The 26,622-nt window shown below is 35.1% G+C and overlaps 1 protein-coding gene across 22 annotated transcripts in view; it reads left to right on the top strand.

Moving 5' to 3' along the window:
- LOC145243881 (kinesin-like protein KIF13A) overlaps nucleotides 1-26,622 on the top strand; it is a 1,028,209-nt gene that overhangs the window by 652,680 nt on the left and 348,907 nt on the right. For all 22 annotated transcript variants that reach the window (XM_080106966.1, XM_080106962.1, XM_080106977.1 and 19 more), the window contains one exon: nucleotides 22,207-22,318. In XM_080106966.1, coding sequence (XP_079963092.1) covers nucleotides 22,207-22,318 — 112 coding nt within the window. The remainder of the gene's footprint in view (nucleotides 1-22,206; nucleotides 22,319-26,622) is intronic.

Genomic DNA, 26,622 nt, shown 5'->3' with positions numbered 1-26,622 from the left:
TCACAAATTAAAAAAAATTTTACAGTCTCGAGTATCACAAATTAAAAAAAATTTTACAGTCTCGAGTATCACAAATTAAAAAAAATTTTACAGTCTCGAGTATCACAAATTAAAAAAAATTTTACAGTCTCGAGTATCACAAATTAAAAAAAATTTTACAGTCTCGAGTATCACAAATTAAAAAAAATTTTACAGTCTCGAGTATCACAAATTAAAAAAAATTTTACAGTCTCGAGTATCACAAATTAAAAAAAATTTTACAGTCTCGAGTATCACAAATTAAAAAAAATTTTACAGTCTCGAGTATCACAAATTAAAAAAAATTTTACAGTCTCGAGTATCACAAATTAAAAAAAATTTTACAGTCTCGAGTATCACAAATTAAAAAAAATTTTACAGTCTCGAGTATCACAAATTAAAAAAAATTTTACAGTCTCGAGTATCACAAATTAAAAAAAATTTTACAGTCTCGAGTATCACAAATTAAAAAAAATTTTACAGTCTCGAGTATCACAAATTAAAAAAAATTTTACAGTCTCGAGTATCACAAATTAAAAAAAATTTTACAGTCTCGAGTATCACAAATTAAAAAAAATTTTACAGTCTCGAGTATCACAAATTAAAAAAAATTTTACAGTCTCGAGTATCGCAAATTTTAAAAAAAAGCATTCAGAAATCTGACAGTTTTTGCTAGTATTTTATGAAATTTTATATTTTGGATATTACTTCAAAAAATTAAATTCTGTATATTTGTAAGTGCTTATATTGAACTTTTTATGTTATATGAACCATAAAAAATCAAGAAAATTGATTTTGATTCTTTTTGCACTTATGTTGCATCATTTTGACCTCCCCCCTTTCTTTTTTTAAGAAACTTGGGGGGGGGGGTTAAAAATAACCTTTTTTTTTTTTTTTTTTTTTAAATATATCTACCAAATATTTGCATTCACCCTCAAATCACACCTGGAAGATAACATATCTGACATATCTGATATGTGTAACATGAAAGTACACTGGATCAAAGTTGCGTACAGTATGCAAAACGTCTCATGGTTTGGGTAAAGCATATATATTCTGAAATCCCAACTCATACATGAATCATTATTTGCTCTGTGGCAATCAAATCTGGTTTGTAAAATAATTACCTGAAGATATCCAGGAGAAGAAATGTTGGAAATGTCCAAAGTTTTCATTATTCCAAAATCCGTCCAGTATTATTGAACTTTCTCCAGGATCTCAGATGCCCCTTAAATTAAGCTAATTTGACTATATTAATTATATGGATATTGAAAACCCTGTTTTTGAGCCATTTCATATTTCCGGACCCTGGGGGTGGGGTGGGGGTCTAAAATAGCTATTTTCAGAGAAAAAATCAGACAAAAATATGCAGTCATCCTCAAATTGCATTTACTTGGAAGATGGCTTTCAAATCTATGAATGGATCATATTGAGCCCTTTTCAGTAACTTTCAGAGTCAAAAATACCTCTGCTTTTTGAAAGCAACCAAATACTCATTTCAACATAATTTGCATTTGAGATTGAACTCCGTATGAATCAACAAATAAATAGAAAAATTAAGTTTGAAAAAACATAAAAGGTGATGAGTGAAGTATGTGTCAGAGGGGGGGGGGAATCTTCCAGTCCATCAACTATCAAGTGATGTGTATCATGAGTTCAGATTGTGTGATCAAATGATTTGCATATTGTACACAACTTTAATCTAGTGTGTTTTGATGTTATGCATATCAGTTAGGGATTCAATCGCTCCAGTAATCACTGGTGAACATCTTCAATTTTCTTGTTGCGATCGCATTTTCTAATAAGGTGTTCCAGATAGTTCTGAATGTCCTAACCCTAAACCGACTACCCACCATTCATTTCAATCAATTCAGCAATGTACTGTATGGTTCCATGTAAAGTTCTTGGTACAGGAAACTATGCATAAGATAATACTCAGCTTCATCAGAGTAGAATGTATGGCCTTGTTTTCTCATCTATTGATGTACCACTTTCCCCCTTGCAGAATTTACATAGTCCAAGCACAGACCAATCTTTTTTCTTAATGATTTCTCTTACACCACCTTTTGCTTTAAAAAGATGGTCACAATAATCAGCTCTCATGTTTTGAAATCAATATAACACCAATACAAAATCTTTAAATACCATAATGCACCATTTCTGTATGAATGTGTGATTATGCAATGTTGGTTAAAACTCATTTCAGTTCTCATTTAGTGGTTGTTTCTCATGAACATGTTCACCTCTCAATCTTAAACCAAACCTGGAATATCCTGATTTTAGGGGTTTTGGATTGTAATGCTAAGTGTGGAAATTTGGTTCCAGTCCCCCACAGAAATGAAACTTAAATTTTTTAAATTTCAGTGCTTTTGCCTTGACCATAGGTTTCAAATAAACCCAAACTGATCTCTCAATCTTTACCCAAACCTGAAATAACCCAATTTTAATGTTTTGGAACTATAATGCCCAAATATGAAAATTCGGCCCCAGGTTCTCAAGAATAAATAATTTCAGCCGTAGTTTTCAAATAAGCTCTCACACGATCTCATAGCATAACTTTTGGTGATTTATGCTCAAATTACCAAAAAATGTCATTTTGGGCTCACTATGTACAAGCGCCTCCTCCCTTTTTTGAGTATATAAGTACCCATAATTTAAAAAACTGATGGATATATTTTTATATTTAGAAAATGAAAGCCTTTATGGATACATTAATGAGCTATGTTTGATTTATTTTTGAAAGGATCCAAAGGGTTAGTCTATTCTTGTAAAAAATAAATGCATAAGTTGGGCCCATTTTACGTACTAATAGTGAAGTCAAAACGCCATATTTTAAGTTAATTCAACTCTACACAATAGATGCATCATCTTTTTTTTTTTATATATATATATTCATGTATATGCGATATTAGTTATAAGGTTAACTAATTTACATATTAGTTTTGGAAAAGGAAATTTTATGAATTGACTCTTTTTGGTAAATATAATCACCCCAATCATAGATAAATCTTCATATGTCAAGAATTCAGCTCAGTTTGCGAAAAAAAAAATTAACAAGTCTACTATTCATTCCCACCAGATGGTGAGTATAGATATATTGAGTCGGTTCATAAAAGTACTTCTAACACTCTGTTGTATGAAATGCTTGCTTCAGATACTCTACTGGCAGATCCCACTTGCATTCTAATTGATAATCTAAGGGAAAAGTTGATCTTAGTGTAGAGACCATACTTTGTGATGAGATTTGATATACACTGGTAGGAAGAAGGTCTAGTTATGGGATCACCATTGTCCTCAGTAGTGTTCAGTTATATATAGAATATTTTGAGGAAATGACATTCGGATCAACATTACTAAAGCCAACAGTGTGACTTAGATGTATGGATGACACATTCATCTGGTGGCCTCATCAGGCAGATGTTCAAAAATTACTGGACTATGTGAATATCCATCCATCTGTATAGTTGATGATGTAAAAGGAACATAACAAATTATTGTTTCTAGATGTTCTGATAACTCCGGGGGGGGGGGGGTCATCTGTATATCAAAAGTCATCTTTTGCTGGACAATATCTAAGTCTCAACTCCCACCATCCATATAATGTAAAGAAAAAAAATAATCATGGCTAAGAATTGTGTATGTAATTCTCTGTGTGTGTGGAAAACTACAAAGGTGAGACTTGCTGTGCACTAAAAGTAAGGTTAGAAGAACAACAGAAAGCCGTAATACATGGAAATATAAAATAAACCCATAATTACTCTTTAATGCTTACTATTGTGCTGCATGTGGTGTTAACCATCATTACAATCGGAAAGCCGTCTGTTAATTCTGCAAGTTTATAATAAATGATAGGCATCTATAGATAAGATCTCAAAAAAAAAAAAAAAATGTTCCAGTTCAGCATTTTTAAGTGAATTGTCTGCTGCTGGTCATTAATTATATTAATAACCTACAGAATCACTGGAAATTCTTGTGTGAAAATGTATGGGAGGAAAAATGCTCAATTAATGCATCTACTAGCTGAAGTACTTGTCCACACTAGCATCAGATCTTCGGATAAAACCACCAAATTCCAAGAATACAATTAGCACATTCAGTCACTATTTGCGAAAGAGATGTTAAGGATAATTCTCAAACTTTCTAATACATAATTAAAAAAAACAAAAACAAAGCAACATTGAAGACTTCCATACAAGGAAATGTGCCATGTTTTTCATACTTTGCACTAATTAATGCATCAGTGAATTTTAACAGAAAAATTGCATCAATCGTATAAACTTCTTCTCAGATTATTGCCACAAAACCATAGGAATTTATTTAAGCCTAGCTGAAGTATGTGATGCTTGTGCGCTGGCTTTCTGAAATGTTTCTCTTTTATATGAAATTATAAAATAAAAACAATTTAAAAATATCTCCATCTGTTTTCTCAATTATAGTTTTATTTGAATAAAAAGAACTTATCTATTAATAGTATTCATTGATAATTAAAGTTTTTGATAAATTAATAATTTCAGACACCAAAAGATCGATTTTTATTTTTACTACAAAGTTCATATCGGCAACAGAGGTCGCCTGGTGTATTAAGTTTTAGTTTTAATTATTATATAAACGCATTTTATTATCAAACTGGGCAAAAAAAAAAAAATAATAATAATAAAAATAAAATTCAGGTACAATTCTTAAAAAAGCTTCTCTTTTTTTTTATAAAGAGTCACCACTTATCAAATGGAAATAGAAAACAGTTTCTATTTTTTTAATAAAACAATTTAAATATAAAAAAACATGAATAATTTTGAAATCAGTCTATTCAATATTAATCTTTATTCGTGTATCTAAATGAATTAATGCAAAAGTTTCTCCAACTTGTCATAATTATACGTTTAACATCCAAATGGGTTCTGCTTATTTCATTCTTTGATTCATCATTAGATTTTGTCATACTATATATATATATATATATAATATATATATATATATATATAGTAATCTGCAAACCCTTTCAAGCACCTTTAGGTATTATTTCCTCTATTTTGGAGGGGGTATTGTAGACTGTTTGATTATCATGATATCATCCTACCAGGCACTACCCCCTCCTTTAGAGGTATTTCAGCATATGTTCATTCATTATATCATTCTCCAAAGCATTACCATCTCCTTTTTGAGAGAATGAGAAGAACCCTCCCAGGTTTTATTTCCTCTTTCTGTGGGCAGTGTAGTATATTTTCATTCATCATAATAAATTTATCCCAGGCATTAACTTACTCTTTAGGATAGGAGAGGCTGTATAGTATATGGTCATTACTAACAATGCCATCCTCTCAGGATTATATTTTTTTAGTGGGGTGGGGAGTGGGGTTAATGTAGTATTCTATTCTCATCTTATCATCCTTTCAGTTATTACCTTCTTCGTTTTATTCTTTTTACTTCACCAATTCAGACATTGTTTTATATGAATGCAGGGTGACCCAAAAAAATCAGGACATTCAATTGTTTTTCTGAGCATTTTACAGTCAACGGAGAAAAAAGGCCAAAAACCCTAGTATTTTGATGTGATGTTTTGAAATGGGTAAAGTTGGTAGTTTCTTTCACTTCAGTTAGAAGACAGCTATCTATCTCTATATATAAAGTTGTGTGTGTGTATGTATATATATATATATATATATATATATATATATATATATATATATAACTTTTATTTAATCACATAAATTAATATAAAAAGATATCATTTTATGTGTAAATTTTCAGTATTTACTTCAACAGTGCTTGATACATACGTAGAGCTAGGTAGTAAGTTATGAAAATGTGATATATATTGCCATATATATTTTCATAACTTACGATTATATATATATATATATATATATATTTCACTGCTTGTATTAGTAAATAAGAAATGGTGTATGCTTTTATATATGTACTCTGAGTGGACATGAAGTTCAGTTTGGACACAGTTGCTATACTTAAGATATTGAGCACTTTCATTGATACCCCTCCACTCCACCCACAGCAAAAGAATGGAATTGCCCAAATAAAAAATGACATCCCCAACAGATATTTCAGTAGAAAGGATACAAAGAGAAGTGGCTATTCTTTGGAATTCCAAAGTCTAGCAGTCTTAGGGAAGAAACTATTGGAGTAGAAGGCTTTCTTACATAAAGGTATTTCTACTGTGCAGGGGTGAGATATTGCTGTTTGTCGGAGGTATTTATGTCACAGGGTACAAGGGCTTGTAGTTCGTTGGAGCACCTACTATTAAAATACTTGTAAAACAGACAGAAGAATGCAACATTTCATCGATGGGACAGCAGTTGAAGCCTAGCAGATAGTGCAGGACCTATTAGGTTAATGACTCTTTTGAACCCTGTGAAAGAGGGAGAAACTAGCAGTAGATGCACCAGCCCAAACGTGACAACAATACTCCATACATGGGCGAATGGTGGCATGTAATGGTACAAGATACTCTCAGGCATAAGTAACTTTCTAGTACGGTAGAGAGAGCCCACCTTTTTTGCAGCAACCTTGGCAATGTACTCAATGTATCTGTTCCAACACGTGTTCCCCGTGAACGTTAAACCGGGGTAAAGTAAAACTACCTTCAGGTAATGTATCATTAGCCATGGCTGTTAGTGGTTGAGAAGGTTTCTATTAAAGGAAAGGAGCTTAGTCTTGGCAGCATGAAAAGTGGCCATCCATTTTTGTTCCCATTCCACCAAGGGTTTACACCATTTCCTTGGATAGGTGTTCATTTGTTTTCCCCTCATGTCTGTTATCGAGTGTGGTGTCATTAGCAAATATACCCATCTCAGAGACAATTTTATCCGGGAGGTCATTTATGAATATCAGAAATAATAAAGGTCCAGAGATCGACCCCTAAAGTACACCTGCATTGATATCATATTGTTTTGACGTACGACCATCGAGGACTTCCTGGATTCTTCTCTTAAGGATTTAATTATTTTAAGTATTCGTCCAGGAATATCGTAGGATCTGATTTTCATGAGAAAAACATCATGCCATACCCTGTCAAAGGCCATAGATATATCTAAGGCTACTGCCTTAAAATCCCCTGTTTTATCCAGTGCATGGTATATACGTTCAGAGATTACAGTTAGAATATCTGCAGTAGAACGATCTTGTCTAAACCCTTACTGTTGGTCGGACAGAAGTTGAGCAGCTTTGAGATGGTAGACTATTTATGGACTAGAATATTGTCACAGAAAGAGGAAGGACGCTAATTGAGCGATAATTTAATGGGTCAGTTCTTTTACCAGAATTCTTGTAAACTGGTACCACAAGCAGTTTTTCAGCAGTCAGGAAAGCGAGATTCGTTAAGGCATTTGTTGAAAAGCTCGGAGAGAACTGGAGCAACCTCAGTGGAGCATATTTTTAATAGTACAGTATGCTTTTGAGGTGTCCAAGTTTTTTTATGACATGTACTTGAGAAGAGGTGTTTTTCAGATCATCTAATGTGGTTTCTGCCTACAGAGGAAAATCTGTGAGGGAGTGGTTTGTTGGGTCCAAAGTAGAGTTGCAGGCAAACCGCCGGGCAAGCTAATTAGCCTTGTCGGTTGTCGTGCAAACAACTTCAAGATTGTTGGATAGTGGAGGAATTGTTGATTGCCCAATGTTTACTTCACTGTTATAGGTTTTCTAGAAGTCACGAGTTCCTAATTTTTGCACTTCAATGCGTTTTCTAGTGGTTTCGGTATATTCTCTCTTGGTTGTGGCTATTTCTTTTTTACAAATACTTCTATTAGCCATTTTGGAATATCTTTTAACGAAATAATGTTTAAGCTTGTCCAAATGGTTATGAAACGATTGTAACGCCAAAATAATGCATTGTATAATAAAATATGTGTCCTGGTTAATGTGGAATTAGTAAATTGGATCCTTGATATTGAAATATACATTTTTTTTTTTTTTTTTTTTTTTTTTTGTAAACTTTACCATTTATGGTGTCTGTCTACACACACATTCTCACCTGAGCACCCCCCCCCCCCAAAAAAAAAACATAGATATAAAAATTTTAATAGAGAAAAAAAATTGCTTTAAATCACATTTGTACTTATATCAAATCATACATTTTTAAAGGATTGATGTGTGAACATTGGCATCAATAATATGTATGCGCTTCATAAGATTCTAAACTATTAAACTTATGGGATATATATTCTAGGCAACAGAGTAAGTAACATGGGCTCATTATTTTAATTTGTTAGTTTTCATTTGCAAACTTTATCATTTAACAGGTGCTCCCAAACAAAGAAAAACATTTAAATTTAAAACTTATGCTATAATTTATTTCTTATGCCCACCCTGGAATGGGTGTTTTACTAGTTTTCAATAAAATTAAAAAATATTTTAATAGATTTTCACTCATGTAAATGTTGTGAATAACTAACATTGCAGCCACGATTAATTGCAGAATAATTAAAAGTAAAACATGAATACTTGAAAAAAAAAAATTTCAGAATGTGTGAATAAAAATTTTATAAACTATTTTCTTTAAATTTACATGTTTAACATTTAACAGATAATGTAATTTGTTAATTTTAAATTGGAAATTAACTTTAATATAAAAATCCATGATAAAAAAATTATATAAATCTTAGCACAGTTGTATTCTTCATCTGTTGTATATTGTTGCCATGTACTTGTGGTATGGTCGTAGACCACACAATATTATTGTACCACCTTTGTTGTAACTGAAGCATACTTACCTAAGTACTCTAGTTAATGTAGTTTCACAATATATCTTATGTTGCAGTTTATCTCCCAAACCCTTTTATAGGTTTCTGGCAGATTTCCTTTTAATGCAATTTTATTATCTTTGAACGGATACTACCGTTGATCCTAAGCCAAAAAAGCGCATTTTAGTTTGTTTCACCTCCATCACAATAGCAACATCAGATGAAATTTCTTAATTGTTAGTTTGCATTGCATTAACGATTTGATTAGACAAAAATAAATAAACGTGCATCTCTCATGAAATTTGAGATGTCCTTCAGCAATGCATTGCAAGCCACATGTACTGTTGACCTATTGCTACATTAAACAAAGAAATGAAAAGGATGTTGTCCATGACAAAATGTAATGTAATTTCTAAACACAATTCAATAAAACATTCTTCCAAAAGTGAATATAATAAAGAGATGTTGGAAATAAGTGTACCAGTGGAAGAGGAAGCAAGATTAATCGAGATTTACATATTTTTCATTTTTATTACATAGCAATTGTTTTGTACTGTTCATCGCTGTATGAGTTCAAGGTGTGTGGATATACATCAAGCTATGTCATTCTCAACATTTTGAATTAGTTTCATTGCCTTATAAATGCAAAATGTATGGATGTACATTGATGATGATGATAACCTCCTGTCTTGTAAGACAATGATGTTCTGCATCCAGTCTGGTGCACTGCAACATCTGTTGTGGCTATACAGTCAAAGCTAGAGTTGCCTCTCCAGATGCAGTCCTGGGCAGATGATAAGAAGACCTAGGTTGTCCCAATTACCAATCACCCTTTCAATGTTGCAGACAAAACCTGGCTGAAAGTTGCCGAAAAGGTGTTGTAGTGCTTCACCATCCACCTATCAGGACTCTAAACCAGATTTTTGGCAGGGTTTACCCCTTTATCTACATTAAGCTATGTTATTTCCAATATTCTGAAGTAGTTATAATTGTATAGCATCTGAAAGTTTACTGTTATAATTAACACTATATTCTCTCAGATCTAGTTTGAGAAGTCAGGGGGTTTTTTTTGTTTGTTTTTTTTTCCTTCAAAATTTATTTGTTTAAACGATTTGGTGTTGAAAGAAAAATCTTTTAGCCAGTAATCTCTTGTCTGAAGACTTTAATAAACTGAAAAAATGCCATGATTATTTTACCTTTTCGTATTGATCTGATTATGTAACTTGATTTTACAGACATAGTTATAAACAATAGTTTCAAGTACATCCCACTTTCCTTCTCCCGTGAATGTTGTTTTTTAGAAGGGAAATAGTGAAGTTAGACGAATAGCGAATGAAAAGCAGTGACTTAACATGCCAACGACATATCGTAGTCTTCCTTGCCTTGCCAAACATGCTACAATTATGGCATATTGTAAACTCAATTTACTGACTTGTTCCAGATTTAGATCTGTCTTATTTCTAATTGGATCTTGTAAAGGCACCCGCGTTTTATCTTCCAGGTGATCTTGCCCTTCCTATCTCTGTGATATCTAAATTTCTTTCATATCCAAGCCTAGCTTTCAGTTGCCTCTGACATTTCAAACTCTGAACCACATTCTGAATTGTGCAATTGCTTAAATACAATCAGCATCTTATGCTTTTTCGAATGTAAATAGATTTGCATATTTATTGCTTGATTGGCATCTATTTATAATATCCACTTTATGGAATCCTTATTTCTGAGATGCCAAAAATGATTTTTTGTTTGTTTTTAAGCCATAACAACATTCAGATGTTTATCATAATTTGTGCATTTCTCAACTTCTCAGTTATTTGTTAACTCTTTCTTCCCAGATGAAATGTTATTGGAAAAAAAAAATCTTTCTTTTTTAACTTTTTTTTTTTTTGTTTAACTAAAGCGAAAACTGAGTGGAAACTGACTAAAAAAATACTTTGGTATCTTTTGCTATCAGAACTATAGAATTCTCAAAGCAGCTTGTGGGTGGCTGTCAGAATGATGTAACAAGTATGAAAACTAAAATGGCCATTAACGTTGATGAAGAAATGTTCAATTGTTTATCAATCACGTTTTTTAATCATCAGAAAGTGAAATGTGAAATTGATATAAGATTTATAGTTTTAGAAATAAACTTTTCTTAATCCAAGATTCTTTTTATTTTCATTTTGTTTAACTTATTTATTTATTTTTTTTCGTTTAAATAACTCTTAAATCAACAAATAAATAAGCTGAGAATCAAATGTGCCAAAATCAGCAAGGCAATAGAGGAAGGGGGTGTTGATTATGTGGTTGATGCAGAGAGGGGGGAAACTTATTAACTACCAAGAGAAAAGTCAATATTAATGAAGATCAAAATATTTCAAAAATTTAGTTTACGCTATTGCGTTTTTTATTTCAATATTTATTTGATTAATAATATAAAATAATAATCGACATCCGCTCAATTAATAATATAAATGAAATAATAATCTAAGTTATGTTGAGACAAACACAAATTGTCTCATTTTATTTATATAGTTGCTAAAAATTTCATCAAAATCAGATGCTGCTTCTATTTTTTTTGTTCATTTTTTTAACGCAATGCGAATTTCACTAATGACTTTTGAATATCAAAATGACGGTTAGATTATTTTAAGTTTTGTTTATTTATTTTTCTTGGTGATGCATATTCTAGGGTGTATACACTTGAAACACTTCGTCAGATGTTTATATTTTAGTAATGTTACCAGATGTCTAAGAGGTGCTTCAAATCCTGCCATGGGGTAGACTGATACTCTTAAATGACCCTCACGTGAAAAACAGTATAAGGGGACAAATGGTTTTCAAACCTTCTTTTTCTCTTGTTTGCTCTCATTCAAGGGGTTTTAAAAATTATGATGTGCGCTCTCTCTCTCTCTCTCTCTCTCTCTCTCTCTCTCTCTCTCTCTCTCTCTCTCTCAATGTCATTAAGTTTATAATTATAAAAAAATAAATATTTGGTATGTATCCACATAATCTTTGCCTTTTTTCTTACATCCTTTTGGTAGTTTATATTTTTATTAGGTGCAGCTTTGTAATTATAGAGAGTTGAGTGAGTGATACTTGTTGATTATAAATCATTTTGTAGTAGAATCGTTGCATGTCTATTCGTCTGATTGGTTTGGTTTAAAAAGGAAGAAAGAGTCACCAAGTTTTCGGTGAAAAAAAAAATCTGCTCCACAAATTTAAATCAGCTTTGTTCCATAGTTCTGTCAACACAAAATATGATCTGAAATGAGTTAGGAATACAAGAACATAAGACATGTTCGTTCATCTGGCATTTATGTACTATAGAAGTTCCATCTTGTTTTGCAATGTCATTGCAAGAGATAAGAAGAGTAATATATGATTTGTCTCAGCAACCGTTCATCAATGGACGCAAAATTGTTTGGACAAAAATGGAAAACAGTTGCATATTCACAGCGTGTTTTAATCACCTGGTGTATCACAACGCAAGTGAGAACATGCCTATGTTTTCTTACAAAAGCATATACTTGGCAATCCGCAAGTAAAATAAAATAGATCTTAATTCTCTGTTACAATCTGTATTGCACGTGCACCTACAGAGCTAATTTGAATTTCAGTCTTCACAGCTGAAAACTGGCTTGAGGCGAGCTGAATATCATAAACATGTTGGGTATTAACAACATCCAATTTATTTGATTCAGGAAGGAAGTTTTTATTTTTTTTATCAGACTTGTTGTTTCATATTATCAACTTTGATTTCCTTCGCAGTTTAGTCATGTAATAAGCTTCTTTAAGCATTAATTACCTTAATTGGGTATATTGAGCAACCACAAAAAATTCTCATTTTTAGTTTTTTTCTTAGTTTAAAATTGGGAGAAAGGCAATTAGCAAGTGAAATAATTTGTTTATGAAACGGTTAAAACCATATCATCCATATATTTTACCCATACTATCTATATTAATAGAATGCGACTGCTGACCTATAATACTACTAATTATACATCATCTTTATAGCAATAATAATAAAATTATACATCATCTTTATAGCAATAATAAAAAAATTATACATCATCTTTATAGCAATAATAAAAAAAAATAAGATCGTTTCCTTCCATTATGATGTTGAACGATATTCAATTAAAAAACTTAAATCGAATGTAAGAAAATACAGATAGCAGCCATAACAAGGATTCGCTTTCATTTTTTACACCCATTTGGTGAATTTAGTACTTGCTAAACGGTGACCATTTAATTCACATTTTTCTCATTTGCCACTAATAACATCTATAATTGTCAATGTGGATCTTTCAAAAACATGACATGATATTACAGCTAAAATTCACACTCCAAATCTACCTGTCGTTAAATTATGAATACCCCAATTAGTTATGTAATTAGTCATATGTAGAACAGCTGAGGTGGCAGGGAAAACCAATGAAAACATGGAAGAAAGTGAAAGGATGATTTTGAGAGAAAGAGGAATAAATTATAAATCAAATGTGAAAATAACATCTGGAATGTTATTTTCACATTTTTGACAATTTCCATCTTGAGATACATCTTGTCAAACTTGGGAGTTTGTATAGAATTTCAAAGTGCACCCTTTATTTAATCCACAGGGTAGATTGCTCTCATTCCATCACCCATGATCGAATAGAAGTTTGAATTATATTCTGAGTATTGCCAGCACTAAGGATTCAATTTTCAGAAGATAATCACTTATAACTGATTCTCGTTTAGCATTTAATCTTTATAAATATTTTTAACTAACACTTTATAACTATTAACAACTAGCACTTTATAACTAACTAGCACTTTATAACTATCATTAACTAGCACTTTATAACTATTATTAACTAGCACTTTATAACTATTGTTATTGTCAAGCACTTTATAACTATTATTATCTAGCAATTTTTTTTTTTTTCAAACATGGAAATCAAGGCCTGGAAGCCATTCGAGGATAAGGGTTATTTCGTGTACAGTAATCAATGGGATAATATCGTAGTAATCGTTAGTAATGGAGATTTGATAAAGTGTCTTACTCAAGGGGGCGGTTTATCAGGAATTTGTTTATGTTGGACTTGAAGACATCCACCTTGTAGTCAGGTGGGAAACGGGCAAACGGAAGAGAGTTCCACTGGCGTGCACTTATAAGAAAGCTTTGTTCATGGAATCTACGTTTTGATTTAGGCACAGATAAAGAGTGGGGGAAAATTATTGACAGTTGTTTCAGCTAAACAGGTGTTTTTCGTGAAAGATTATAACTATTATTATTATCTAGCACTTGGACTATTATTATTATTATCTAGCACTTTATCTGTTGAGCCATGGATTCATGTATGGATTAAATGATTCGATTTTATATTGTGTACAGATTCCAGAGTTGGACAAATGCACCTGAAGATGATCAAAGATTACATCAGTCGAAACATTTTGAGAATAAAATCCAAGATAAAAGCAGTAGTCTGAACAATCCAAATAAAAAATTTCAATTATCATTACAAAAAATCTGAAACACATAATTCTTTCTTTCAAATTATATGCTAAAATAATCGATGAGAGTTCTTCGGTTAGTTGATATAGAACAGTTCCAGTAGCAGATCCAGTTCACAGTAACAGGCCAAAGACAATATGGAATGAAGTGATAACAATGTACTTTTCCCATTACAGCAAAATGTGGCACCAATGCCAGGTGTGGGGGTACACCGGCACCCACCATGAGGGATCAAGTCAGGTGCAACAAATAGCTAAGAACAGATTCATCCACAGTCTGTAAGAAAGGGGCACCTCTAGTGATCTGGGATTACCCCTTCCCAAGATAATACCTGAGAAGATGCATCTCCTACAATCGCACTGATCATACCACATTCCAAGAAAAGAAGAGTATGATGGTTCAAGTTATCCCCTAGGTTGTCAGAATGATGCCAAGGCAAACCAAGTCTGACAAATATCCAATTTGTCCAGATTTTACAAACCGTCTGTATGTATATAAATACACACATAATCTTTCGTTATATAGCTTGTTTGATTGGACGCATTTGCAAAAGAGGTTTGCTCGGTCCATCATACTTCAGTTTTAAGAAGTATTTTGATGCCCCCCCCCCATCAGATTAAATGGACTCATTTTATTTAAAATGCGCCCAAGCATTCCTATAAAAGCCTCTGTATGTTGGTCGACCACACTCCAGTTTGAATGGGCATTTTCATCTCTAAATGCAAAGATTGAATGGACACATCTTGCGAATATCAATTGTTGTTTTGAAAAGTGTAGACAGAATCTTGTTTACTTTTCAATTATCACCAAAACCCACCCACATTCGGTTGAATGTCATATCAAAGGAAAGCACACTAATTATTATCGGATTTCATTTCATACAAGGACTCTACTAATTTTGAATTGTTTTTCTTTTCTGTACCTACCTCCACTTTGGTACAAGGATGAATTAGTAATTAAGCTTATCACATACTTATGAATTAGTCTTGTGTATTTTTGCTTTTTTACTTGTCTCAAGTTTCTTGAAAGTGGATCTTCTCTCTCTCCCCTTCTTGCCACTACATATCAGTGATGTACCATTTTGAATTCAATGCTCAATTACTGGATTAGTGTAAACATTGATACACATTTCAACACACACACACTCACACACGCATAATAAAGTGAAGTAAAGATTTTTAAGTTTGTCATCGATATGTTCTCTTCTGCAAAATCAATATTTCATCTTGCATAGGCTGTCAGTTACAGAAATTATATGTCTGCATTCTTTACAAAAAAATAACATTCCAATCGATAAAATCGATTACATATTCTATCCAGTATGATTATTCTTTTAGTAACATGCACCTCTTGAGATTCATCATTAATTTATATTGGATAATCGATATGATTAACCAATGGAATCACTTTGTTATGCATAAGAAAAATGCAAACGACAACCCAAATCTCTTTGTTGGGTATGTAAAAGTAATTTCTGTTGTAATATTTTTGTTATGAGGATATTGTATTTCCAGCTAGATTTAAATTTCAACATTTTTTCAAACTAGAAAAGTTACCTGGCATTACCCTAATAAGGAGGAGATAGTTTAAAAAATGTTTTTGTTTATGAAGACACTGTGTATCTTTGCTTTTTTTTTTTTAATTTAATATTTTACTTGCAGTGACTAAGAATCAAAATCTTTAGTCTCCTTTATTTTTATATATTTTTTTTTTTTTTCAGATATAAATTTTTCTTTTTCTTTGTGCAATCATGCAATGTACTTTGCTTTTTTATATAATAGATGATTGAGGTAGCAATTATTGTTTTTTAAAAAGTGCTGATGTCGTTAAGATAAATTTCTTTTATATTAAACTAGCATGGATACCCGGCATTGCCCAGGTCCATATGAAGTTCGGTTTGAACACACCTGCTCTACTAAGGATATTTATCACTTTTCCATGATTATATGTCAACTACATTGTGGGCAACGTTGATACCCCCACGACAATTTAAAAAATAAAAGATACGGTAATCCTACTTAAAAATGAATAAAAATAGAAAAATGTAATCATCTCAAAAAAAAGGAAGTATGTGACAACTTCCCCACATCTTGTCAGAAGCGATATGAAGAGAAGAATCTATTCTCCAGATGTTGAGCACTTTTTGTTGCCCGTATGTTGGACACTCGCCACCACCACCACAAAAAAAAAAATTAATCAAAACAACTTTTCTTTCAATTAAAATAGCAGGGAGTGCCCATGCGACAAGAAAAAAAAAAAAAAAAAAAAAGCTGTGGTAGCTGAGCTTGAATGTGAAATGCAAAAGAGGGTAAGAAGGCAAACACTTTTGCCCACATGGCCACGAGTGCTTATGATGTCATAACATTACAAAATAAGCGCTTTAAACATTGTTTTAGTTTAATACATGTGCATGACTTGTGAAAAGAGACGTGAAAAACGATCCCCCACCCCACTTTCAAAAAGTGCTTCAGTTGACTGCCACAGACTGAATCATTTTTTATTTTTCACATATTATGCATCCGGAGCATTGTGTATAAGAAAAGTTTTTAGCACACACACACACACACACACACACACAAACACACACACACACACACACACACACACAGGTCCCTTTTAGAAAATAGAAGATGAAAGCTAAAATAAATCTTCCTGAACAGTTGTTTCGTCAATAGATAGAATGACTTTAGTTTATATTATACACGTGTTTTAAAAAAGGAACTAGTATTAATTAATACAGCTTTTAGAAGGCGCTAATTAAACATTGAGAGTTATCTCCCTTGTCCATATGTATATTTGAGAAAATTTGACAAGCTAACATCAAATCATATACCTTAAATAATAGAATAACATTAGTAAAGTTCCACGTTCCTCTCAAATATTAAATACTATATTAATAACATGTAAACGAACACACAATGCCATAGTGATTCAGCTTTCAAATTTGTATTTAGCAAAATATTCATTACTTGCCGGTTTTTTTTTTTTTTTTCTAATTGAAAGTTTTCTCAATTTGTGATGAACCAAAAGTAAAATGTTTTTCTTTTAATTTGTATGTAGCTTTTAAAATTAATTTAAGTCATTCGCATCGATTTCTTGTTTATATATTAAGAGAAAACATTTTAAGAAATTTCTAAAATGTTTTTAGAAATGCAATGTAATACTTGATGCTCGATTTTCATGTATGTTAAAAACTAATATGATCTACTATATTACTAACATATATATATATACTAGTGTATGGAGGGTGCTCGGCTTTGGCCGGGCGTAAAATACGCTTAAATATGATATTTTAATTTGTCCAGATTTTGTATATATTATTATTATATAATCATGATTTCAAAAAGCAAAATAAAATAAAAAAAAAATGTGTGGGTGCCATCGATTAGAATCAAAACCAAAACTGAAGTATTCAAAGCTGGTGACATATACCAACGTATATGAACGGATTAAAAATAAACTAAGATGAACAAACAAAAGGTATAACGATTTTTTAAATTTTAACCCATTTTTGACCCCTTAAAAACTATTTTAACCAGCTAAAGACCCATAAAAGAACGATCCATAAAAAATGCAATCATTTGATGTCCCCTAGCGCCGCTCTGCGATTTTTAGTTTTGGAGAAGATAGTTTGAAAATATAGAGACAGACAGACAGATATATAGCCTTTTATATATTAGATAACATGTTAATGAACAACAATAACATAATTGTTTTTGTTTTAAAGAAAAAAAATGATTTTGTAGCAAAAAGAAAAAAAGCAAACTTATTATTGATAGTATCCTATTGAAATATTATTCTTATAGAGAAGTAAATAGACTTATTTTGCCATATAATTTACATGTGTTTGTGGTGTGTAAATTATACATGTTGAAAATAAGTCACTTTTTGAATGCTCATAATGATATTAAGAAATGTTAGGGGGTAGTTAAATCATCATAGTGAAAGGAGGGAGATTAAAGGCATAAGCAACTAAGAAAGAGATAGTTGCCTTGTTCAGTTAATTATAAATTACAGCTATTAAGAACAGAAACAGCATAATTATTCATACATAACTCAATCTTAGAACTAAGTTATATTTTAGTTATATTTTATGTTATTAAATAAGAGCCTTATGAAAACAAATTTTGATTAATTTACATTTAGTATAATAATGTCATATTGCAGATGGCTGCTCCGTCGTAACAGCACTTCGGTGTAGCTGGATGTGGCAAATGTTTTAACCTTAAATGTTAAGTCTAACTGTTTAATCAGCGATCAGAACCTGTTACCCTTATGCTATTATGCTCACTACAAAGTAAAGAAATGTTGAAACGATTGTATTTGTTTTTGTTTACATCTCTGTCTGCCTAGAGAGCTTAATTCTTTTATGAAAGAAATGTCAAAATTTTGTTTTATGGAGAGCTTGAACTCGTATTTCTGCTTAGGTCAGTAAGGAAAAATATCTCTATTTTAACAGTATTCCTAGTAAATCTAAGTATTATCAGAAAGAAACTGAAGCAAACACACACACACATGTGGGTGATCTTGTCTGTCTGAGGAACGGTCTCTACCAAGCTCTTCTGTTAATTTTTGGTCTATCAACCTGAAACTTGAGGGGATTGTGGCATGTGGAACAAATTCAATCATCCAATCAATTTTTTTTTTTTAACTTTAGTAATCGCTACTATATACTAGGTACAATATAATAATCAATACAGAATTGGCTCTATAATAAAAAATACAAAATTTGCATGAATTCAAATATATTTAAGCATATTTTATGACTAAGCAACTGCGGGTGATGTGCTTGTCTGTGTGTGTGTGTATATATATATATATATATATATTTTACAGCATATATAATAGCAATATACATACAGATTAAAATATTTAAAATGAAATATTTTATCAAGTAGACCTGAAAAATATATTGCTATGATAATTCTTTTACCATTTTTTTTTTAATTTACCCACTTTATTAACATGTTTTACACTTGTGCTATTTTTTTTCCTTTTGGTAGGTTATTTCTTTCAAACCTGTTAGAAATAAAAAAAAAAAAAAAAAAACTATTTCTGTGGTTGATTAAATTTTTGAAATTTTTCCAGTGCAAAGAAAAGAAAGAAACTGTTCTAGTTAAAAATCCCATTATTTAAATATCTCAATTACATTCACCTCGTTTTGCTCTTAGTTAAATCTTGCCACGCACCATAAGCAAATAACAATCACAATTGTAAAATTTCTTCTGTCTTTTCAAGAGAACACGATTAAGCAAGAAATTACCTCCAAGACACTGTAAAAAAAAAAAAAAAAAAAAAAAATCAAATCTAATTCTATTCAATGCACTATAATTATGACCTTGATTTGGGTTGAACGAATTAACAATACTCTCACTGAAATAAGTTCTTACTCTAACAAATACAATACTGATAAAATGAGAAATAGATGATATTTGATGCCATTCTGTTTAGATTATAGTATTTGGCTGAACCAATATTTTAGATTTTGTCGTGGTCTTTTGAGATAAGATATTTCTATTACCAATATTTATATTGTGGACTCATTAGGAACGCAGTCTGAACTACAAATACTTTCGTTTGATTCATGAACCGGCAGATTAATACTGACTTTTCTGATCACATTTGGTCCCTGTGAGATTTTGTTGCATGATTTCCTGCGTGGAACAAAGACGATAACTTTTGGCTTCTCTCTTTTTTCTTTTTATTTCTTAAAACAAAGATTTTTTTGGCATTTATCTGCTTATTGACAACAACTGGTGCATTCTTAAGAAGTGTTCATTCAATTTGCATGTTCAATAACGAAAATGCTATTTCAAAATTACATTTCACAAATCAACTAATCAAATCGTGATGCTACTAGATCAGACTGTCTGAAGATACTGGCTTCTTGACCTAAACTGCACCAAATATTGATATTTTTGTTTTTTGTTTTTTTCCTTTCCCTCAACAAAACAACCAAACCAAACACTATGAATTAATATTTGAAGATAAATAACTTGAGCACAAAAACCTTTTTACAAAATTATAAGATGTGGCATTAAATAACCGGAAAAAGCATGCAAGCTTAAGTGTCTGACTTTTTATTTTAGCTTTAAAGTGCTCAACAATAAGAATCAAGTTTCTTAAATAACATAATTATTGCAATAATAATTTTTTTAATGCTGACAGACACTAGTGTTTTATCCTTTCGGTTATCATCAGTGCAGGGTGTTACGATTACTACCGGTCAGGAGATTTGAACCCGACCATATTTATATATACCATACTTTGGGGTAATTGCGCAAAATCCAGGAGTAATTGCGCCAACTAAAAAAAAAGTGCTCTTTATATCCGTCGTTGCCAACAGAGAACTTTTAGCTAGTTGGCACAATTACCCCAACGTACGGTACTAAAAATATTAATTCAAAATGTATTTTATATGGATTTTAACAATGACTGAAAAGATTTTAATTTTTTTAGTAGTTTTTGAATCAATTTCATCCGTTGATGTTTTAAATTAACAAATATTTAGAAGAATTTAATTAACTAGTGTAATTTTTTTTTTTTAAACCCAATTTATATATGAAAGTAATTTTTGAATTCGACTGGGTAATTTTTCATGGAAATAACATTTCACAGAAAAGCATGTTTTAACATAATGGTGTTTAAGTCATTTTTCTCTCAACCAACGTTATTACGATTGCTTTTCCTTTTCTCCACATACTTTGATGGATATTATTGTTATATCGTTTTTATCCATTAGAATAATATCTACATGAAATTATCTGTATACATATGTATTGAACATTGGTTTCTATAATACAGATATATTTTAATTAATTGCGTCTTATGAGGCATCGGATCTCCCTGAAGAGGAAAGGTTCCCGTAAACATATATTAATTACTTTCCTGCATCTGCTTCATCATGACATTTTTATTACTTGATGATTGCAATAAGCATCTTTCACTTCATGTAACAAAATTAGTAAGCATAGCTTAAAATCCCTTCATGCTCTAACTGAAAGGTATGAACCCTTCCCCTCTGCTATGGATAAATAGCTACTTGCGTTCAATTATTCATATACTCTGAATTGTTCACAACAGATATTGTTTAGGTATTAAGTAGCTCCTCCAAAAAAAAACAAACAGATGAAACCGATTGATGAATCTGTTAGACTAGCAGGGAAACCTATCATTGCCCAGGATTAGGATCAACAAATGTTCCACGCTTTTCTTGTCATCAAAATCGGTGAAATCAACCATTTTTGCAGTTAAATCGATTCATTGCCTGCTCTCGTTTTTGAACGCACCCATCTTATCAACAGACCTACTGTTGATTTTATACACTGAACCCTTCTTCTTGTGAGATGATAAAACTTTTGAATCTATGAGATGTTAGGCTGTGTAAGGGTGTTTATTGGACTGTTTCTTCTTTAATCAGATTTTTTTGATGATCGATTTTCAATACTTATAAGAGACGTTCTGATGCAAAACCTATTTAAGAATACTCCCAGATACAAAGTACATTTGTGTGAAAGTTAAAAAGAATCAGCAATGCAGTTTTGGAGTCCATACGGAACAAACTCACAGATGCATGCACAAAGTGCTTTTTACATATTGTTTTTTTTTAGAAAATATGACTACGAAATGGATTGTACTATAAATGACAAATCAAATTGATTGCTGGTTTTACACTTAAAATGGTTGACATCTTTGTCAAGTAGACAAACCAAATAACTGAAAAGGTATTATATTTTGGTATTAAAGAATTTAAAAAAAAAAAGGTTGATATGCCGTAACCCTAAATGGAGACGTTTCAATAACGTTAACAAAAAGAATTGTAAGCGATTTTGATCTTGTGATCTTTCACAGATTGCTATCATTCCAATATCAATTCATATATCTCAAACTTAAGATTGATTTGAGCCCTTAAATAGATGCCACCAAGTGCAGAAATATGCATTGAGATTTAAATATTTCCCCTTTTTTATTTAATGTTTCAAGTTCATGTTTATTACTGTTGTATATTTTCAGATCACTCACCACACTTGGTCTTGTTATTTCTGCATTGGCTGACCAGGCAGCTGGAAAGAATAAAAACAAATTTGTGCCATACCGAGATTCTGTTCTAACATGGCTTCTCAAGGTCAGTCTCAAAAAATATTAATATATTTTGCTATTCTCAACTTTGTCTTTTCTTTCTCTCTAAATAATGTACTTATTTTTAGATATAATTTCTCTTAGTATTTCTGCCTCATTTCTTTGAAATTTCCTTTTATTCATTGTGAAATCATTCCTCTCCCTATTACGTGTTTGTCTTCTTATATCCACCTTCTTCAAAAAGTTATTTTTTTTATACATTCCTTTTTTTAGTGTGTCTACATTATTTTTATTACAGTCTCTCTCCATGTATTCCCCCCTCTTTCTCTCTTCACAATTCGACTCTCTCTCTCTCTTCACAATTACCCCCTCCCCTCTTAACAAATTCCCCCCTTCTCTCTCTCGTCAAAAATTCCTCCTCTCTCTGTTCACAAATTACTCCCTCTCCTCTTCACAAGTTCCCCCCTCTCTCTCTTCACAAGTTCCCCCCTCTCTCTCTTCACGAGTTCCCCCCTCTCTCTCTTCACGAGTTCCCCCCTCTCTCTCTTCGCGAGTTCCCCCCTCTCTCTCTTCGCGAGTTCCCCCCTCTCTCTCTTCGCGAGTTCCCCCCTCTCTCTCTTCGCGAGTTCCCCCCTCTCTCTCTTCGCGAGTTCCCCCCTCTCTCTCTTCGCGAGTTCCCCCCTCTCTCTCTTCGCGAGTTCCCCCCTCTCTCTCTTCGCGAGTTCCCCCCTCTCTCTCTTCGCGAGTTCCCCCCTCTCTCTCTTCGCGAGTTCCCCCCTCTCTCTCTTCGCGAGTTCCCCCTCTCTCTCTTCGCGAGTTCCCCCCTCTCTCTCTTCGCGAGTTCCCCCCTCTCTCTCTCTCTTCGCGAGTTCCCCCCTCTCTCTCTCTCTTCGCGAGTTCCCCCCTCTCTCTCTCTCTTCGCGAGTTCCCCCCTCTCTCTCTCTCTTCGCGAGTTCCCCCCTCTCTCTCTCTCTTCGCGAGTTCCCCCCTCTCTCTCTCTCTTCGCGAGTTCCCCCCTCTCTCTCTCTCTTCGCGAGTTCCCCCCTCTCTCTCTCTCTTCGCGAGTTCCCCCCTCTCTCTCTCTCTTCGCGAGTTCCCCCCTCTCTCTCTCTCTTCGCGAGTTCCCCCCTCTCTCTCTCTCTTCGCGAGTTCCCCCCTCTCTCTCTCTCTTCGCGAGTTCCCCCCTCTCTCTCTCTCTTCGCGAGTTCCCCCCTCTCTCTCTCTCTTCGCGAGTTCCCCCCTCTCTCTCTCTCTTCGCGAGTTCCCCCCTCTCTCTCTCTCTTCGCGAGTTCCCCCCTCTCTCTCTCTCTTCGCGAGTTCCCCCCTCTCTCTCTCTCTTCGCGAGTTCCCCCCTCTCTCTCTCTCTTCGCGAGTTCCCCCCTCTCTCTCTCTCTTCGCGAGTTCCCCCCTCTCTCTCTCTCTTCGCGAGTTCCCCCCTCTCTCTCTCTCTTCGCGAGTTCCCCCCTCTCTCTCTCTCTTCGCGAGTTCCCCCCTCTCTCTCTCTCTTCGCGAGTTCCCCCCTCTCTCTCTCTCTCTTCGCGAGTTCCCCCCTCTCTCTCTCTCTTCGCGAGTTCCCCCCTCTCTCTCTTCGCGAGTTCCCCCCCCTCTCTCTCTCTCTTCGCGAGTTCCCCCCCCCTCTCTCTCTCTCTTCGCGAGTTCCCCCCTCTCTCTCTCTCTTCGCGAGTTCCCCCCTCTCTCTCTCTCTTCGCGAGTTCCCCCCTCTCTCTCTCTCTCTTCGCGAGTTCCCCCCCCTCTCTCTCTCTCTTCGCGAGTTCCCCCCTCTCTCTCTCTCTTCGCGAGTTCCCCCCTCTCTCTCTCTCTCTTCGCGAGTTCCCCCCTCTCTCTCTCTCTTCGCGAGTTCCCCCTCTCTCTCTTCGCGAGTTCCCCCCTCTCTCTCTCTCTTCGCGAGTTCCCCCCTCTCTCTCTCTCTTCGCGAGTTCCCCCCTCTCTCTCTCTCTTCGCGAGTTCCCCCCTCTCTCTCTCTCTTCGCGAGTTCCCCCCTCTCTCTCTCTCTCTTCGCGAGTTCCCCCCTCTCTCTCTCTCTTCGCGAGTTCCCCCCTCTCTCTCTCTCTTCGCGAGTTCCCCCCTCTCTCTCTCTCTTCGCGAGTTCCCCCCTCTCTCTCTCTCTTCGCGAGTTCCCCCCTCTCTCTCTCTCTTCGCGAGTTCCCCCCTCTCTCTCTCTCTTCGCGAGTTCCCCCCTCTCTCTCTCTCTTCGCGAGTTCCCCCCTCTCTCTCTCTCTTCGCGAGTTCCCCCCTCTCTCTCTCTCTTCGCGAGTTCCCCCCTCTCTCTCTCTCTTCGCGAGTTCCCCCCTCTCTCTCTCTCTCTTCGCGAGTCCCCCCCCCCTCTCTCTCTCTTCGCGAGTTCCCCCCTCTCTCTCTCTCTTCGCGAGTTCCCCCCTCTCTCTCTCTCTTCGCGAGTTCCCCCCTCTCTCTCTCTCTCTTCGCGAGTTCCCCCCTCTCTCTCTCTCTTCGCGAGTTCCCCCCTCTCTCTCTCTCTTCGCGAGTTCCCCCCTCTCTCTCTCTCTTCGCGAGTTCCCCCCCCTCTCTCTCTCTTCGCGAGTTCCCCCCTCTCTCTCTCTCTTCGCGAGTTCCCCCCTCTCTCTCTCTCTTCGCGAGTTCCCCCCTCTCTCTCTCTCTTCGCGAGTTCCCCCCTCTCTCTCTCTCTTCGCGAGTTCCCCCCTCTCTCTCTCTCTTCGCGAGTTCCCCCCTCTCTCTCTCTCTTCGCGAGTTCCCCCCTCTCTCTCTCTCTTCGCGAGTTCCCCCCTCTCTCTCTCTCTTCGCGAGTTCCCCCCTCTCTCTCTCTCTTCGCGAGTTCCCCCCCCCTCTCTCTCTCTTCGCGAGTTCCCCCCTCTCTCTCTCTCTTCGCGAGTTCCCCCCTCTCTCTCTCTCTTCGCGAGTTCCCCCCTCTCTCTCTCTCTTCGCGAGTTCCCCCCTCTCTCTCTCTCTTCGCGAGTTCCCCCCTCTCTCTCTCTCTTCGCGAGTTCCCCCCTCTCTCTCTCTCTTCGCGAGTTCCCCCCTCTCTCTCTCTCTTCGCGAGTTCCCCCCTCTCTCTCTCTCTTCGCGAGTTCCCCCCTCTCTCTCTCTCTTCGCGAGTTCCCCCCTCTCTCTCTCTCTTCGCGAGTTCCCCCCTCTCTCTCTCTCCTCGCGTATTTCACCCCCCCCCCTCTCTCTCCTCGCGTATTTCACCCCCCCCCTCTCTCTCCTCGCGTATTTCACCCCCCTCTCTCTCTCTCCTCGCGTATTTCACCCCCCCTCTCTCTCTCCTCGCGTATTTCACCCCCCGTCTCTCTCTCCTCGCGTATTTCACCCCCCGTCTCTCTCTCCTCGCGTATTTCACCCCCCGTCTCTCTCTCCTCGCGTATTTCACCCCCCGTCTCTCTCTCCTCGCGTATTTCACTCCCCCTCTCTCTCTCCTCGCGTATTTCACCCCCCTCTCTCTATTCTCTCAGTTTTTCAGTGCATATGTCCACATGTCTGTAAATGGGTTCATGCGCTCATTTAATTCCTGATAATCGAGCACTGGCCTCACCTTTTGTTTGTTTTGCTGATTGACTGTCATTAGTGGGTTGGGGGCGCCCCCAATTTCTCTTCTGGGTAAGGGAACCAACCACCCATTATCAATCCAAGCTTGTAGCTCTTTATTATATTCTGCACAAGCTTTTGCAAGGATATTATACTCCAGTACTTTGTTGCATAATTTTTATGGTGGCTTATCACGACACTGTCCAGGATTTAGTGTCTTCGTCAAACTCTGTGTGAAAATCAGGCTGTTCCAACTCTATTGTCATACCCAGAGCGAGAGATGCCTCAGCAAAAGTGTACCTTGCCTCCTTCGTTGATATGCACACTGCCGAATTTCTTGATGTCCATCTCCTGACAGATGGCAAATCCCAATAGTTTGTTGTTGACGACTAGCCATCAGTCTTGAGGGGATTCTTGTTGGCTACTGAAGTCCTACTGCCAACACTGGCTTAGCAGGCATTTTCCATTTACTGTCAGAATTACAGTATTTTTCTGTACTTTGGGTTTTTATATATATATATATATATATATATATATATATATATATATATATATATATATATATATATATATATATCTCAGACAAGGAGTACCTAGAATCCATCAACACTATCCGGTTTAGCTCATTTATTACAGGCAGCATTTCTAGTTTGGGGAGAGAATGGTGCTGGCCTCTCACCCCTTGCCTTAATTTATGGACACCTTGATGTGACATATCCTTCTTGCTGGCACTGATAACAATGTATTTCTGGGCACGCACTTCTTGCTTTGCTCCTGGACTGCCAACAGACTCTGGCAAAATGATTGGGACCTCCACACTTGTGGCAC

Source organism: Euprymna scolopes, chromosome 22, assembly GCF_053919585.1.
Source record: "Euprymna scolopes isolate OS-2025 chromosome 22, ASM5391958v1, whole genome shotgun sequence".
Taxonomy (NCBI): Eukaryota; Metazoa; Mollusca; class Cephalopoda; order Sepiida; family Sepiolidae; genus Euprymna; species Euprymna scolopes.
Note: the sequence above shows the minus strand (reverse complement) of the source record. Positions and strands in the feature narration are given on the sequence as shown.